General features: G+C 43.8%; 1 protein-coding gene across 1 annotated transcript in view; it reads right to left on the bottom strand.

Annotated features, from left to right (window-relative positions):
* Nucleotides 1-2,385: 2,385 nt before the first annotated feature.
* Nucleotides 2,386-18,562, bottom strand: part of LOC126424559 (cytochrome P450 4c21-like) — a 65,741-nt gene continuing 49,564 nt past the window's right edge. Inside the window, exons 3-4 of the mRNA XM_050087305.1 lie at nucleotides 17,967-18,167; nucleotides 2,386-2,823 (exon numbers count right to left, since the gene is read on the bottom strand). Of these exons, the coding sequence (XP_049943262.1) occupies nucleotides 2,386-2,823; nucleotides 17,967-18,167 (639 nt within the window). The remainder of the gene's footprint in view (nucleotides 2,824-17,966; nucleotides 18,168-18,562) is intronic.

The raw sequence follows: 18,562 nt of genomic DNA, 5'->3' as shown, positions 1-18,562 counted from the left end.
TCACTCCACATTAACATCGTCTTTGACACAATAAGCATCGCACAGTGCTACAACTAAAACTTAGATAACTTGTATTCATTGTACCCTATAGTGTTAAATGTGCCTCACGACTCCATAGAATATTTCCTGGCCACATGTCATCAACTTCGATCCATGTCAGAAAGTGAACAGCAAATTTAGGAAGATTGCTACAGATTATGAGGTTTCCCTACTTGCGCTGTTTGTATCTCGTACAGGTACCAACGTAAAATAGACCGCAAAACTTTCCATATTATTGACCATGGGATGGATAATTCTCGTGACACTGCATGAACACTAGCACTACCCAGGGCACATGCTGCATGGTCAGTTACAGGAACAGCAACCTCATCAAAATCTTCCACTGCGATAGGGTGCCTTTCTCTCTGAGGTACCACACGAAGCTCACCCTTGTTTTGGAATTTCATTGTTATCATCTTTAAACTATTTAATGACGTCGGAACTCTACTCAGTCCTTTCATTCGGCAATACTCTCTCAATGCAGTACAGTAATTACTGCCATTCACATAAATCAGTTTCACTAAAAGTGCGCAGTCTATCTTATCTATAGCCACACTATTAATCCACTACGTGAATTGTCAAATGACAGTGTGGATGTCATACCGCCGTCAAAACACTGTAGAGCACCAAATTTTCAGCTGATGTCCACAATCCAAACTGATTTGTTCACCAACGTGAATGGTTCTGCATTAACGCGTTAGCATATCTACTCGTTTCGCTGCCGTAAGATAACCGTAGCCCGCACTGGAGCCTCCATGAGTAGCTGTACTTTTATTATAAAAACCTGGTATGTAGAACGAAGTGAGGAAACCTCAGGATATTATACCTACTAGCTCCAGAAGTGTGGAGGGAGCCCCCTGTGCTGGGACATCGTGCAACCACAAAGAAACCCTGTTCAGCTGGTTGGTATGTTGGATTGCAGAGAGCTTGTTCTCCAGATCCTGTCAGCAGCTATACGGGAGAAAGTGGGAAAACCTTGCGATACGAAACAGGAGGACTTGCCCCCCACATCATCCAGAACCTGTGCTGTGCAAGGTTTCAGCATATGGAACCACTCTGTAGTACTGAAGGTCTTTCTGGCAAATGTTCCAAAGTGGTTCTGATTTCTCCTATGCTCCTCTGCACAGGTTCAGCACGTAAGGACTACCATTCAAATTGTTGAAGCTGAGTGACTTTCTAGCCAGTATACTGAGGTGTTTGTGCTTTCTGCACAGCTTCTGGGGGGACCTTGAGGACAATGACAACCCTACATATCACTCATGATGTCCAGATAGAACACTTCAGTTTCAGCAGTCTACAGGATGGTCCTGTGTGCTGAGGTCATGAAAAGCTACGAAGAAAACCCTTTTAAACTTGATTATATGTAGGATGGTGGACAGTGGACTGTCGTCCAGGTACTCCCAGTGACCTCAGGATGTTGACCCGGAGGACGTTCATCATTAGCAGTGCAGTGGCCCTATAGATGGATGCAGGAGACTGATCAGCTGAGTGGTATGTAGGGTTGTCGTTGTCCTCAAGTTCCCCCCAGGAGCTGTGCAGAAAGCACAAACACCTCAATATACTGGCTAGAAAGTCATTCAGCTTCAGCAGTTTGAATGGTAGTCCTTACGTGCTGGACCTGTGCAGAGGGGCATAGGAGAAATCAGAACCACTTTGGAACATTTGCCAGAAAGACCTTCAGTACTACAGAGTGGTTCCATATGCTGAAACCTTGCAGAGGCTAAAAAATCTGGATGGTGTGCATTGCTTTCCAGGCTCTCACAGCAGCAATTTGCGGAAAAAGCGGAAGCATCGCAGCAAAATGTTGAGGAAGACCTGCTGATCCAGGAGTGTGGTGTGTGGTTATATGTTCTGGGATCCAGCAGAGGCCCTTGGCTTTTGTTAAGATCAATGCAATCCTTTTAATTAAATATCTCTTTATTGGCTGTAAACAACATTACAACTCTGAACAAACATTTTTACAGGCTGCCAGCAACCATCTCTAAACCACCTAAGTACTACCTACAAAAATTGAACATAGAAAAACAGAAAAATCAAAATGTTCGCAAGTTAGCAGAGCTTTGCAAAGCCAAGAAGACAAACATGTCGTCGACCATACTTCACTGTATACACGATCTTGGAAGTAGTTAGTACTAAAGTTACTGGAGCGCCCAATAAACAGTAATTTATTACAGGTCCCAATGTATTTAGATTATTATTTTGATTTTAATGTTATTGTATGTTCAGTTTCTGGAGGTGGATTACGGTGATACATGTAGCTGTGCAACAGGAAGGTAAAGCATCTCAGGATAATGGCCTGACTCAGGACATTGGCCAATATGATGATCAGTAATGTTGAGAGCGGTCCTATGCCTTAGGGCCATCCACGAGTACGCACGACACTCTGACTGGCTTGATGGGGCTTAGGCTGAAGGAGAGCGCACTGTCCTCCAGGTCCTCGCGTCGGTTACATGGCAGGAAACGGAAGCGCCTCAGTATGTCTGCAAGGTAGACTTTGAGCTGCAGGCGGGCGTACTGAGAGCCCACGCAGTTGCGCGCGCCCAACCCAAATGGCAGGTAGCTGCATGCATGTTCCTTGCCGACACGGTCCTCCAAGAAGCGCGAAGGGTCAAACCGCTGTGGGTCCTGCAAGAACTGCGGCAGGCGGTGTGTGAGGAAGGGTAGCACAAAAAGCAGGGTACCCTTAGGAACTGACACCCGCTCTGCAGAGCCTCCAGACAGCCAGATGTCTTCTGTGGCCACCCGAGGAAGCACCGGGACGGTTGGGAACAATCGCAGTGTCTCCTGTAGGTCACACCAGAAGAGAGTGAAGATACACTGACCGAAAAAAGTCGCAACACCAGAAAAATAATTAATGTAGGGTAATGAAACTTCAGGAATACATTTATTGGTCTAGTTAACACGTTTAAGTGATTAACATTGCAAGATAACAGCTTAATCTAAGTGCGAGATAATCCACTGCGAATGTGAAATGTTGATATGTTAATAATAGACTAATTGATCTGTAGCGTGATGGAGAGCACATCGTCCTCTGAGACCGCCAGAATGTTGAATGCAAGTATGCAAACGTGCACGCATTGTATTATAGACGCCACATCTTTATTTTTGGGATGGAGTTTCGTGCTTGAGCAGTTGGTCGGCCAATACAGGAACGGTTAATACAGGTTGTGGATAATGCTGAAGACATTGTCCTATGATATATGTGTTCGATCGCAGACGTATATTTTGAGTGAGCAGACCAAGGCAACGTGCCGACATCACGTAGAGAAAGCTGGATTACAACAGCGATATGATGGTGAGTGTTATCCAGTTGGAAAACGCCTCTTGGAATGCTTCACATGAATGGCAGCGCAACAGGTTGAATTATAAGAATGACACGCACATTTGGAGTCAGGGTGCGCAGGATAGCCTCGAGAGTGCTCTTGATGTCGTACGAAAACGCACTCCAGACCATACCTCCAAGTATAGGTCCAGTGTGTCTAACACACTGACAGACTGGCTGCAGACCCTCAACTAACCTCCTTCTAACCAACACACGGCCATCAATGGCATCGAAGCAGAACCAGCTTTCAGCAGAAAACGCCGCAGACCTCCAGTATGCTGTTCAATGAACTCTCACTTGTAACCAGTGGAATGCGTTCTACAAGGGGTCTGGGTCAGAGCTGTCCTTCAAGAAGAAGACTTCTAATAGTTCGTTGTGACAAACTGGTGTCAATTGCTTTTCAAGTTGCTGTTTGCTGATGCAGTATGATACGACAGAGCCGTACGCCGAACATGATGGCCTTTCCTCTCAACAGTGCAACGTGGCCTTCCGGAGGCCGGTCTTCTTGCGACAGTACGTTCTCGTGACGACCTCTGCTAGTAATCACGTACAGTGGCTACATTCACGCCCAGCGTTTAAGCAATATCGCAGAAGGAATAGCGACCTTCTCGTAGCCCTATTACTCGACCACAATCTTAGTCAGTGAGCTGTTGACAATGCCATCTTTGGCATGTTTGAGCAGCATCATCTCACCGCGTCCAGTCTTAACGGTATCTAGCTCTCACGACCCTTTCAGCGTTTATTTAAAGTTAACCTTAGTTTAGCCTCGTAGTGACGGTACTGGTGCCACACTGATGTGAGTGGAGCATGATTTTAATAGACATCACGTTTCAGATGTAGAGACACGCCTACCAACTTTCGTTTATGTCACATAACTCCTTCTTCGAGTTGCATTTTTTTTCCATCATTGTAGGGTATCACGTCTTACACCGTGTTCCCACCATCAGATAGACAGGGAAGGAAAGTCCTTAATTTTGGATGGAATACAAGTTTTAACTACAAGTGCATAACATTCGAATCTATAGTTAGTCGCTAGATGACGTCGTGCAATTACGACGATGTTCCGTTGGCACAACTGCCCACTGCCGCTGCCGACCACTGGGCAGAAGCTTACTATTGCAGTTGCTGAGACGATTGCCTGTGAGCAGTGCGATGTGATGGGGGAGGGGTGTGGGTGGACCGTCCTTCCCCTCTCTCCCTGCTCACTTCTGCCACAGAGCTACCCATGGTTTGTGTTGTTGGCCATCCGAATCAGTTCCCTCCTTGTACAATTCTGTGCCACGCTGTGTGTGTGTGATTGCCAGTCTCCTTTTGTCTTTTGTTTACAACATCAGTGCCGAAGCGGGAAATTCTTGTGAAACACGTATTCAGACATTATGTCTCGTTAATAAACACGAAAAAATCAGGAAACACATGCCATCAACGATACTTTAAATAAAAAAGTATAAACGCATTTCAGAAATTTCACAAAAGGTGTCAGTAGTAACAGTCCATACGTATGGCAGATACTGAAACCAATGTCATATAAATGCTGGATATCATCAATGTTATTCCTGAAGAGTCAATCCGCTGAGAAACTGTGATAATTTCGTATATTTACATTACTCGAATCTCATTTCGAGAAAACGTTGTCGACGATGTCACTGAAAACCGTGAAGAGGAAGTTCAGCCAGTTGTGAAATCAGCTCAACCATCAAAGGGTTCGTAACTCCAAACCTCCTAATACCGATGGCGTTAGGCCACTTCGACTCAAAAACTTTCCACTCTTAGCAGTCGTTTACCATACCTCCATCTACAACTCCTGTATAGATTGCATTATTCTCCTACAGCCTGGAAGACAGCCAAAGTCATCACCCCTCCGAAACGAAACAAAAATCCCCTCTTTCCACAAAACCACAGACCCATATATCTTTTAAGCTTTCTTAGTAAAATCGTGGAACGCATAATTATCACATTATTGAAAACCTTCCTCAACGACAGGCAAATCATCAAACCCCTAACAATCTGACATTCGCGCGGGGCATGGCACAACAACCCAGAGCAACTGGATGGTCAAGAAAATCTGCAAGGTCGTGGTAAAAGGGCACAGCATGGGAGTTGCCTTCTTGGGTATCGAGAAGGCCTTCGACCATGTTTAGCACCAGGGCTTACTACACGAACTTACTGAAATCGAGTATCTGCTCCACATAATCAATTCTGGCATCTTTCTTAAGCAATATAAAACTTTTTATTAGCTTAGACAAGTGCAAAAGCAACATAAAATCATAGATGCAGGAATACCCCAGGGTTCTGTCCTGGGTCCCATACCACATGGTGTCTGTATTAACGACATCCTAAGACAAGGCAAAAGTCATTTGCACTCTTTGCAGATGATACAGCTGTCTATGACAGTCACGCAAACACCAATTACATCGTCATGCACCTGCAGCGGCACCTTGAGAAAATTACTTAATCGTGCAATTTCTAGAGGATCAAAATTAATCTCCAAAGAAAGCTGCATAATGTTCACAACCAGGAGGAGAGCACCCAGTCATCAGCTGTCTCTAGAGAAGCGAGATTTCCCATGGTGTGAATCGGTAAAATATTGACCACAAACTACTTTGGAGTTACACATTACTGATGGATGTAATTGGGGTTTTGGGCAGGTTTCATCAGTTTCTGAACTGTACGGCTGTGAGGTCTGGGGTACGGCTGCTGATACTCATCTGTGCAGACTACAAGTGCTTTAAAATCATTACAGATGAACCCAAGTTCGTTCCACATACACAGATACACAAAGGCACAAACATGCCATCCATCACATCTATCGACCAAAAACACATGCAATGACTCTAAAACAGAACAGGCACATCATGATGTCGTCTCATCTCATCATTAGGTACAGACCCAAATCACACTAACTATAAAGCATCCTAAGAATGAAGTACTAAACGCAAAATTTGGGATACACAAAACAAAAGAAACATTTAACAAAAGCCTCATTCTCAAACTTTACTTTAGAAAGAATGTGCTACATACGGACATACTACCAGGCAGACGGTGAATCCATTGTATGGCACTGACTTCATATTTTGTGTTTCAGGATGTAAGTCGTCATCTGTTGTTACACAGGAGAAACTACATGAAATAGCATATTTAACACTCTCATGTAGGCAAGAAAAGGAAATTACTATCTGTTCAAAGTCACCCAATATTATAATGATTCTGTGCTAGGGTATTAATTTTATCCTCCATTACAAAACCTTACGCTGATAATGCTAAGCAGAAAAGGCAGTGATAGTTAACACAAAGAAATAGGCATTCTGAACTGACATAATATTCTAAAGACTGACTACCATTAACCCAGGTAAGTTCCTAAATGCTCTATGTAGTTCTAACTACTTCTGTTCCAACAAGTCACATTGTCACACTGGAGCAAAATTCTGAGTGACTGCAATTCCATCATATTTTATTGCGTGGGGGCAGTGATGATCAATTGACAAAGTGACTGGTATTACACCCTAGAAGGTATTAGGTACGGCAGTGATGGTCAGCTGACAAGGTGACTGTTATCACCTTGCATATGCATGTATCTTTGCTTTTCAGAATATGACATACTGGAAGATTGCATCAGTGTACATATGCAGATGTCAGCAAGTCTAATCTTGATATCAATTAAACAAGTTCAGGCTTGTTCTGGAAAGTTGTGAGTTATTTCAAGATGGAAGAGTCACGAATGTCGCTCACTAAGATTAAGCTCATTCTGTACACATGACATCATGCATTTCCTGGTATCCAATGAGGGCTCAGTAGTGTCTTGAACACTCTGCTGGGAATGTCATACCCAGTGTAAGCATTAAACCTCACTGCAGCAAGTTATTTCTGAATTTTTATTGCAATTGTGGTGAGCTGAGATGACTGATGGCTGTGGTAAGCCTCCATGCACAATAAGCGAGGAATTCATCATAAGCGACAGAGAGAGAGAGAGACATGATTTGCAGGACATACATTTCTTGAAGTGCAAAGCCTCTTTATGCATGCATGACAACTCTCACTTTGAACTGGCAATACTGCATTCCTCGTTCATTACTCGACCTGTCTGTACTGCCATTGTTCGTAAATCATACTGTAGAGACTGTTGAGACTTATCAAGTCAAGACTTGTTCCCACAGTGCAGCGGGAGGCAGCTATAAGGGGTGTCAGCCAGTTGGAACACTTGTATCCCTTTCAATCCCTCAGTAATATATTGCAATGTTTCTGCCTCCTTAAAGACAGAAAGAGAGTGAGGGGAAATGTACTTTTATGCGCAAATCAGAGAGATGAAACTTACTGATTATGATGAGATAGATGTGTCAATATTGTACAGAACTGTTCAGCAGCGGAATCAGCAAGCGGTGTGCGTGTGTGTGTGTGTGTGTGTGTGTGTGTGTGTGTGTGTGTGTGTGTGTGTGTGTGTGGATGTTGGAGTAATTTAGGTGAAGAATTACTGTAAGATACATTATTTATGTAAGTTTTTGGACAAATACGTTTGGACATGGTACAAAAATTCTTTTAGTGCTGACACTTTTGAGAACAGCCAAGATGCCCACTTCGGGTGCATAGTGCCATTCCATTTTAATGCCCACTGACGTGCTACACACTAATTGGCTGCTTCACTTTAATAGTGTTCTGGTATTAGCTGGAAAGGGGAGGGGAATAACAGAGGAGGAGGGAAGCGAAGTGGTGTGTCACGTGATTCATAATGACAGTTTGATTTGTCATGAGAGAGAGAGGAGATGGGCATTGTTGTCATCGTCTTGGAATTTTGAATTGCCGGCCAATGTCAGCGACTGCAGTGCCCAGCAGTACTGTGACTATAGCACCGACAAGTGGCGGAAACTTGACCTGTGGCCTGGAGTCCCAATAGATATAGTACTCCTTGTGGTGTGCGTATTGTAAGACCTTCAGTACACACACCATCAGATTATTTGACTTGTCGCTCTAACGAAGTAGGCGAGTGTCAGCAATATGTCTCGTGGTCTTATCGAGGTGTGTTTATCTTCTGCCGTTATGTCAGATGATAGAAATGACACTTGCACGCTTAGAGCAGCAGATTGACGGTGACCAACTTTAAACAGAACTTGATTAATTTTCACAAACATTTATTAAAATAATAAAAATCATAGACATTACGTAACATGATTCAGGATGCTGTTTACAATTGACAATCTGAAGTTCCTTTGGTCTTGGTACGTTAATCTTATTCTCACATATCTCTGATACTTGACAAAGTGTCTATACATTTCTCTTCATGGCTATGTACAGGAATATGATAATCGTATTAGGCGCAGTATGAAACGACTACAGACTAATGCAGACTGACTAATCGCAGGTCTGTACACTCGTTATAGTACCTCGAGCGTTCAGCTATCACTGCGCGAGTATGATCCACGAGGAGAAAAGGTTCTACGATAGCAGCAATCTCATTGGCTGCGTTACATATTAATACGCAGATCGGCGGAAGGAGAATTTGGTCCGTCTCTAAGGCAGCGCCATCTCGTAGTGTGGAGACGAACGAACGCTGCGCCTGTGCTGTTGTGCTTAGCGGGGCACGCTCTAGTGGGAAAGTTGTGTATGCACTGACTACGCGGAACTATGTACACAACACTTCTCATGCTGCAATTTTCAGTTCATCGAACTACAAGATTGCCTTCGGACCTCAGCTACTTTTCTGTTCCAAAGAAGGTTATCGTCACTTAACCTGTTTGAGTAAAAACCATGATTCATTGAAGTTTAATAAAATTCATCTTTCCAGTTAAAAGTCCTCAAAAAGTTACCTATAAGTAACGTTAATTGTCACTAGATATTTTGGTGCAGTGTTATATGTTTCTAGAAGATTTCAACGTGAGAGCGTTATAGAACCATTGTAGTTCGTCGCACACATATAAACGATTTTGTAGAAAGTTTTGGAAGCCCCATGACGTTGTGGATGATGGTGCTCTATATAGAAAAGTCGCTATGCTAGAAAGCTGTAGCGAACAGCAAGAAGACCTGCAGAGGATCGACACAGTGCAAGGACATGAGATTCCCCCCACATGAACCATGGACCTTGCCATTGGTGGGGAGACTTGTGTGCCTTAGCAATAGAGGTAACCATACGGTAGGTGTAACTACAATGGGGGAGTATCTGTTGAGAGGCCAGACAAATGTGTGGTTCCTGAGGAGGGGCAGCTGCCTATTCAGTAGTTGCGGGGGCAACTGGATGATTGACTGATCTGGTCTTGTAAGATCTACCAAAACGGCGTTGCTGTGCTGGTACTGCGAAAGGCTGAAAGCAAGCAGAAACTTTAGCCGTCGTTTTTCCAGAGGGCATGCAACTTCACTGTGTAATTAAATGATGAGGGAATCTTCTTGGGTAAAATATTTCGGAGGTAAAATAGTACCCCATTCAGATCTCAAGGCGGGGACTACTCAGGAGGATGTCGTTATGAGGAGAAACAAAACGGGCGTTCTGCCGATCAGAACGTGACATGTCAGATCCCTTAATTGGGCAGGTAGATTAGAAAATTTAAAAAGATAAATGGATAGGTTAAAGTTAGATATAATGGGAACAGAGAAGTTCGGTGGCAAGAATAATAAGACTTCTGGTCAGGTGAATATAGGGTTATACACAGTACTAAGTGTGGATAATGTAGGAGCAGGTTTAATAATTAATATAAATATAGTAATTCGGATAAGCTACTATGAACAGTATAGTGAACGCATTATTGTAGCCAAGATAGACACGAACCCCACACCTACTGAGACATGCATGGCTCGTGTTCATGCCCTGTGTTGTTTGTCATCTTATGTTACCGTACTGACGCCTCGTTTCCTTACTCCATTTACTGGCGTCGGTAATTTCCTGCCTCACTTGTCCGTGAGTGGCAGCAGCAGCGCGTATCGATAAGTGCACTGTCGTATCATCTCTGGACCGACCGATAGCATTTCCGGGTCGTCGTGTGTCCGGAAGTGTGTTGGAGACGGACCAGCAGTGCAGTCGGGACGCAGCAGCAGTGAAGTCGGGGACGGAGCGCCGGTGAGGCGCCGACAGCCAGTGCTCGCCGACCGCTGGCGACACACATGAACTGTCCGACGGAGGGAGATTGGAGCGGGACGACCGTTGGTTGGTCGTTCTGTTGGCTGTCTCATCGGCCGACGTATATTTGGTCCTTTCACCGTTTCCGAGGCTGGCAGTTGGTCGGTTGGCATGGAGCAGCGAGGAAATCTCCGCGGCGCGAGGTTGGCCGAGGCCGCTGGCGGTCGGAGTGTGTGGCGCCGTTCCCATTGCTACGATGTCCATGGTTCACCGATCCTGGACACGAAAGTTGAGTTTAGACTTAATCCACCATCAAGTCACGACTGTTCACCTTGTGTCGTTTGGATTTCGTTTTGGCTGGTGGGACATTTCCACGAGCAACTTCGTGTGTTTTCAAATTGGGAAATTTTAGCCACTCTCCGGCGGAGTTTAACTGTACTTGGTTATTTTGAATTAAAGTGCACCAGCGGAGTCTTCTGCATTGTGGCTGTTAACGTTCTGGTTACCTGCCCTGGCCGTTGACGTAAATTCAGGCAGTGTATTTTCCACATTGTACTGTCGCTGTCCAGCTCAATGTATAACTGGTTGTGGGCGTCAATACCTTCTATGTTGTTCCATTGAACTCCGTGTTGTGTGCTGGTCGGGTGGAGTGGAAGTTATCTTGTCGATAGGTCTGTTGACTGTCTGTTGGGCTATCGTCGGATCGAGAATGGTTGGGCCGACTGCCTGTTTCACCTAAGCGAGCGCTAGTTTTTGAATTCCAGTCCGACCCTCGGAAACTTCTGAGCGCCTTTGGGTGTACTGCCTTTTCTGATTTTTTCTTGTTGTTTGTATTGTATGGCTTCTAGCAGATTTTTGGTCTTGAGTGATGGGCCTTCTGCCGATTTTTAAATTAAAGTGGTTTTGCTCTTAAGGTGTGAGATTTTTTGGGCCTTCAGCCTAATTAAAGAACAGTTTTAAGATAAGGCCTTTTGCCTTTAAAAAATTTAATTTTGGTTTGAGTCTTAAGAGATGGGCCTTCAGCCGACTTTTTAAAAAATTTAAGTTGTTTTGCTCTTAAGGTGTGAGATTGTTTAGGCCTTCAGCCAAATTGAAAGAACTGATTTAAGATGAGGCCTTTTGCCTTTAATTTTCTGATTTTGGTTTGAGTCTTAAGTTATTGGCTTTCAGCCAAATTTAAATGAAAGTGGTCTTGACCTTAAGTCATGAGATTGTATGGCGCATTCAATTCGTAATTAAGTTCAAAAAATTAATTTTGTGTTTTTTTTTTAATTTTCTTGACTCTTGTAATGTTTGATGATATAAATGAAGTTGTATGTTTGAATGTAGCTGACAGCCACTAATTCTGGCCCTTTTCCACAATTTAAACTACCTGTCGCGGGCTGTGGGTTCAGCGTCTCACCTATAAACCATAAACCAGATGTGGACCGACCACAGTTTATTCGTTATCAACTGTAGACTAAAAGTAAAGAAGCTGCAAAAAGGTAGGAATTTGCGGAGATGGGACCTGCATAAACAGAAAGAACTAGAGGTCGTAGAGCATCAGGGAACGATTGACAAGAACAAGGAAAAGAAATACAGTACAACAAGAAAGGGTAGCTTTGAGAGATGAAATAGTGAAGACAACAGAGCATCAAGTAGATAAAAAGACGAAGGGTAGTGGAAACCATTGGGTAACAGAAGAGATATTGGATTTCATTGATGAAACGAGAAAATATAAAAATGCAGTAAACGGAGCAGGCGAAAAGGAATACTCAAAAATGAGATCGACAGGAAGTGCAAAATGGCTGAGCAGGGATGACTAGAGGGAAAATGTAAGGATGTAGAAGCTTATTTCACTAGAGTAAGATGGATACTGCCCACAGGAAAATTAAGGAGACCTTTGGAGAAAAGAGAACTATTTGTATGAATATCAAGAGCTCAGACGGAAAACCAGTCCTAAACAAAAACTTGAAAGCAGAAAGGTGGAAGGAATATATAGAGCGTCTATACAAAGGTGACGTACTCGAGGTCAATATTGTGGAAATGGAAGAGGACGTAGATGAAAATGAAATGGAAGATACAATGCAGTGTGAAGAATTTGACAGCCCACTGAAAGATCTAAGTCGATACAAGGCCCTAGGAATAGACAACATTCCTTCAGAACTGCTGATAGCCTTGGGAGAGCCAGCCATGACAAAACTCTTCCATCTGGTGACCAAGATGGGTGAGAGAAGCGAAATATCCTAAGACTTTAAGAATAATATAATCATTTCTACCCCAAAGAAAGCAGCTATTGGCAGGAGTGAAAATTACCAAACTATCAGTTTAAAGAGTCATAGTTGCAAAATACTAATACGAATTCTTCACAGACGAATGGAAAAACTGATAGAAGCCGACCTTGGGGAAGATGAGTTTCGATTCCGTATAAGTGTTCTAACACGTGAGGAAATACTGACCCTACGGCTTATCTTAGAACACAGGTTAAGGAAAGGCAAATCTACGTTTCTAGAATTTGTAGACTTAGAGGAAGCTTTTGACAGTGTTGACTGGACACTCTTTGAAATTCCTAGGTGGCAGGAGCAGAGGAGCCAAAGGCTATTTACAATTTGTACAGAAATCAGATGGCAGTTATAAGAATCGAGGGGCATAGAAGCAGTGATTGAGAAGGGAGTGAGACAGGGTTGTAGCCTATCTCTGATGTTATTCAATCTGTATATTGAGAACGCAGCAAGGGAACCAAAAGTATTTGTATGAAGTGTAGACATGTATGGAAGTGAAACACAGACGAGAAATAGTTTAGACAAGGCGAGATTAGAATTTTTAGAAATGTGGTGCTACAGAAAAATGGTGAAGATTACATGGGTAGGTGAGGTAACTAATAAGATGGAACTGAATACATCTGAAGGGAAACGAATTTTGTGGCAAAACTTGACTAGAAGAAGAGATGGGTTGGTAGGACACATTCAGAAGCATCAAGGGATCACCAGTTTAGTACTGGAGGGAAGTGTGGAGAGTAAAAACCGTAGAGGGAGACCAAGAAGTCAACAGACTGAGCTGAGTCAGGAGGATGTAGGTTGCAGTAGTTACACGGGAATGGAGAGGTCTGCACAGGATAGGGTAGCATGGTGAGCTCCAGTCTCCAGTAAATCAGACTCTGGAATGAAGATCACAGCAACAACGCATGAGTGTCAGAAGGCGGTAGATACTACAGCTCAGGCAACGCCATGTACTACCACTTCCAGACGGTGTGCTATACTGTTCGCTACCATTATTTAATGAACTGAAACCTGGTTGGTAGGTACTCAGAGAACGCACAAGATAAGGTTACGATTGTGGATGGGGCCGTAAACAGTTGCTGAGAGTTGCACAATAAAACACACAACTTCATTTTTCTTAGAACCAATTATTTACACATTGCCTTAAAAGATCACAATTAGACAATATATCTGAAGGCCTAGTTAAAGAAAACTTGAGATGCTTTCTGGGCTGAAGGCCCAAAACCACACCAAAACAAGAACAGCTGAAGGCCTGGCTTAGAAATCAAAAGCAATTAAAATTTAAAAAGAAAACATGCAATTGAAAACAGTTAGCGACTGAAGGCCTACACTACACTACTGAAGGACATCTATAATTAAAACACACTAATAAACAATTTTTTCGAACCAAGAAGTTTCTTTTCAAACTGACAACAGAACCTCCAAAGGCCTAATTAAAGAAATATTAATTTATTACCTGGCTAAAGGTAAAAAATAACACATCAAACAACTAACGGCTTAGGGCCTGGATTACAAACAATATCAGATAGAACAAATTTGAAGAAAAAAATATTTTTAAAATAAAATCAATCTTCAAAATTTTAATTTAACATGGCTGAAGGCCTTTATGTCAAATTTTAAAATAACGGAATTAATAGATGGCCAAAGGCATCTCACAAAACTTCAAACTAAAAAGAAAATCACAATCTAAAACAAACAGAACAAGTGGTGCTCAGAAGTGTTTCAAGGGTCGGCCTGAGAAGGTAGCTCAAACATAAGGTGAGGTGAGACAGGCAGCCAAGAGCTGAAGTTAAATAATCGGATGGCAAACCAAATTAGGGATGGCCCAAGGACCTCCCAACAATTTAACCAGTTCTCTTCCGTCCGACCAACGGCACAACGATGGAAAATATCGGCCGAGGACCAAGATACGAACAGCACTACATCTTTAGAAATTGGCGTCTAAGAACAGCCACGGGAACAATAAGCACTCTAAGCATAATATGAACCAAACAACTTAAAAGGCTGTCGAACTACACGCCGTGCCAGACAGCATCAACACGACGAGGAAAGGCACACTGCCGAAAAACTAAGCTAACGACTGGTGCTGGTAACTGGGGCGTTAACGGCCACAGGACAGAAAATACCGCTGGTGCACTCCACTGGCAAGTAACAGTTAATTTCATAGTTAATCGCAAAATAGGAAGATGGCTCCAAGATTTCTCCAGCTCCAGCACATCACACGTTGCTGCTAGCCCAGATGGTCCAGGGAGCAACAACCCACAAATGAACGAAGAGATGTCACAGTAGTTGAGGTTTCTTAACAGGTTAACTTATCACTCAACTTCAGCGTCCAGGTTTGGTGGACAATGAACATTGTCGCTCTCGGAGCTGGCTCCTCACGATCCGACAGCGTGTGCACGCTGCCAGCGGCCCCGGCCTGGCCTCGAGCTGTGGAGACAGTGGTCACACCAAGGATAGGACGGCAGTATTAGTATCGACACGCAATGCTGCTGCCACTCATGGAGGCAAGCTAGCAACTTCGTTACACCAGTAAGTAATGAAGTAACAAGACGGCACTCGATGTGACAAAATGCCAAAGAACAAACGGCATGAACTCGAGTCACACACCGCTCATGAACAAAATACGATTGTAGAGAATAACAGGCGCTCTTTCTCATTATCTAAAAAATTACTAGCAAACAGAACACATTATGTTATTCTCAACAGAGAGAAATCTAGAGACGTGAAAGAAACTTCTGGCTCGCCACAAGAGCGCATTATAAAACCGGTACTGTTTGCAGCACATATAAACGATGTTGTAGATAGTGTTGGAACCTCATGACGTTGTGGATGCTGCTGCTTTATATAGAGACCTCACTATACTAGAAAACTCTAGCGAACAGCAAGAAGATGTGCAAAGGATTGACATTTGGTGCAAGGATTGACAGCAGACAGTCAACCCTAGGCATATATATAAAAGCAGAAAAAAATACGATATTTCAATAAATAGTTGGGAGGATGCATATGGAGCAATTTAGAGTGCAACGAATACATAAGACTTGTTAGGGGAGAGTCAGATGCCAAACTCAGATTCATTGAAAGAACTCTAGGAACTGTAACCTACACATGAACATAATAGGTTAGGGTGATACTCAGCTGGGCTAATATACCCAGGAAGGTCCTCCAACAACAAGAAGTTACACTGAACTCTCTAAAACATGGTCCACATATAGGACCACAGAGACATTCTTTCATAGCCCGCCTTCTGAGAGCAGTCTTGGGAAACAGCAGCTTAAGTGCGTGATAGGTGGGTGTCGCTACATAGTACTACCGTCATTACTATCACCATCAACATCACCACCAGCATCAATGACACCACCATCACTACTATCACCACCACCAACAACAGCAACACAACACACGGAAATACAAAATCGTGCATGCTCTAAAGGCAATCTTTATGACTGTAATCTTGGTACACAGTAGATTGTGGGTGACTGCTCATGTAGGTGCTGTTATCCAATACAACCACCAGCACCTCCCTCACCATTACCGCTAACAACAAGAACAACCTAAACTGTAGTGGAAAAGATGCAGTCTTCACATGGAACCCTGGCGATTTCCTATTATACACACTATTACAGCAATCTCGGCACACGCAAGTTCGTGATAGAATCCTCACTTAGAAGTTGTTATCCATTACAACTAACATGCCCTACAACAACAACCTAAATTGCAGTTCAAAATTTGTGGTCATCATACGGATTGTTGTCAGTAGCCTTGAAGTTTGCCTGGTGCCTGCTCTTGTTGGACACAGTAGATATTAACAGACATTTTAGTTTGCTGGTGCTTTACTGTCCAGCATCAACACCACAACAAAAATCGAAACAGGTCCTGCTATACAAGTAATATTTGTATTAGTCTACAGTCACACTTTTAATTTCGGCTACTGGCTACTGGTTTCCTTACACAGTACCTCCCCTGGGCATTCTCTGGGGTGCAGTCATCAGCATCACTTTCCAAGTGTCTATGCTGAGGTGAACGAAAGTCACAGGATAACTCCCAACATCGTGCTGGTCCTCCTTTCACCCATTGTAGTGCAGCTACTCGACTTGTCACATGAACTCAAAAGGCTGTTGGAAGTCCCCTGCAGAAATAATGAGGCATGCTGCCTCTATAGCCATTCATAATTGCGAAGACGTAGTCAGTGCAGGATTTTCAGCATGAACTTTCGAGTATGTTCCAGTAATGTTCGACGGGATTCCTGTCGGGTGATCTGGGTAACAAAATCATTCAGTTGAAGTGTTCAGGATGTTCGTCAAACCAATTATCAAAAATTGTGATCTGGTGAAACGGCGCATTTCACGCATAAAAATTCCATCATTGTTTGGGGACAAGTAGCCATTCATAGCCATTTCCAGTCAATTATCGATTCCGTTGGAGCAGTGGAGCCAGTTCATTACATGTTAACACAGCCAACACCATTCAGGAGCCACCACCATCTTGCACAGTGTCATGTTGACAACCTGGGTCCATTACTTCGTCGGATCTATGCCACACTCTTACCAACTGAAATCGGGAATCATCTAACAAGGCCACTGTTTTGCTGTAGTCTTGGGTCCAATTTATAACAATACTAGCCCAGGAGAGGCACTCCAGGCAATGACATGCTGCCAGTAAAGGCACTTGCGTCGGTCGTCTGCTGTCACAGCCCGTTAACGCCAAGTTTCACCCGACTTTCTTAGAGGATGCATTCATCGTACGTCCCATATTGCTCGTCTGTTAGCTCTGACGACTCTATGCAAACGTCGCCGCTTTCGGTTGTTAAGTGAAGCCTGTTGGGCACTGTTTTGTCTGTGGTGAGAGCTAATGCCTGAAATTTGGTATTCTCAGCACACTCCTGACACTGTGGATCTCATGATATTGAATTCCCTAACGACTTCCGAAATGGAATGTCCATTGCGTCTAACTCCAGTCAAAGTCTGTTAATTTCCGTCAGGTGTACGTGATACTACCATTGTGTGTATGTGTACATGTAGATAAATTATCAGTTTTGTCACCCCATTGTATAGCAGTATTTGATGCATCTGACTGGGCTGACTGCATGCCAGGGAGTGGCCTGAGGATGATACATTTTATGGAAACTTGTAGCCAATCGGCAAAATTAAAAATTGCTCTTCTAGACTGTAACATATATTATTTCTAAAGTGTACTGGCCGGTTTTCCAACCGCTAATACGTATAGAATATGGGGTTCTACTACGTTGGTCGACATATGGAAAAGTGGCATATGTTGCGACCACACAGGCAGCCAGTGGACAGTGGCTCACCTTGATGATGCTTTCCGGCACCCTGAGTCTGCCTAGGTCTGCAAGGCTGGGGGCCCGCAGGTAGTCGTCACCCTCGCCGAAGACGTCCTTCAGCTCCTGGTGGGCTGCATCCTGCCACTCAGGGTGGAGGGCCAGCAGTGGCAGAACATAGCTGACAGTCACAGCCGTCGTCTCCGTGCCGGCTATCAGCAGATTCGCGATCTGTGAGGCATTTGAATTAGATTAGCTTGTTGGAGTGTTCATTCTGTAGTCCAACAGGAAGAAATGTTCATGAGGGTGGGAAATCCAGAACACATTATTAGCCGAAAGCTACCGCACACAGGAACAGAGGAATATTGTCAGATGATCGAACAGTCCGTGGGTATACTGCCAGTTCATAACGTTCAACTGGTACAGCATATCGGCGCTCAGACACATCGCCGTCGTCAGGTGCGCTGGCGACTTGAGCTCCTCGGGAGCCAACCAGTATCCCCTGCCGCCCCCGCAGCTCCGTCTGCAGTCGCGGAGGCCCTAGCGTTGGCCTCAGTGGCAGCGTAGATGTAAGTTCTCTGTCCACCCCAGTCGCCAGATCGTTTTGTTTGCCGAGTCTTCTTAAT

This window comes from Schistocerca serialis, chromosome 10, assembly GCF_023864345.2.
Source record: "Schistocerca serialis cubense isolate TAMUIC-IGC-003099 chromosome 10, iqSchSeri2.2, whole genome shotgun sequence".
Classification (NCBI taxonomy): domain Eukaryota; kingdom Metazoa; phylum Arthropoda; class Insecta; order Orthoptera; family Acrididae; genus Schistocerca; species Schistocerca serialis.
This window is presented reverse-complemented; position numbering and strand designations above follow the sequence as displayed.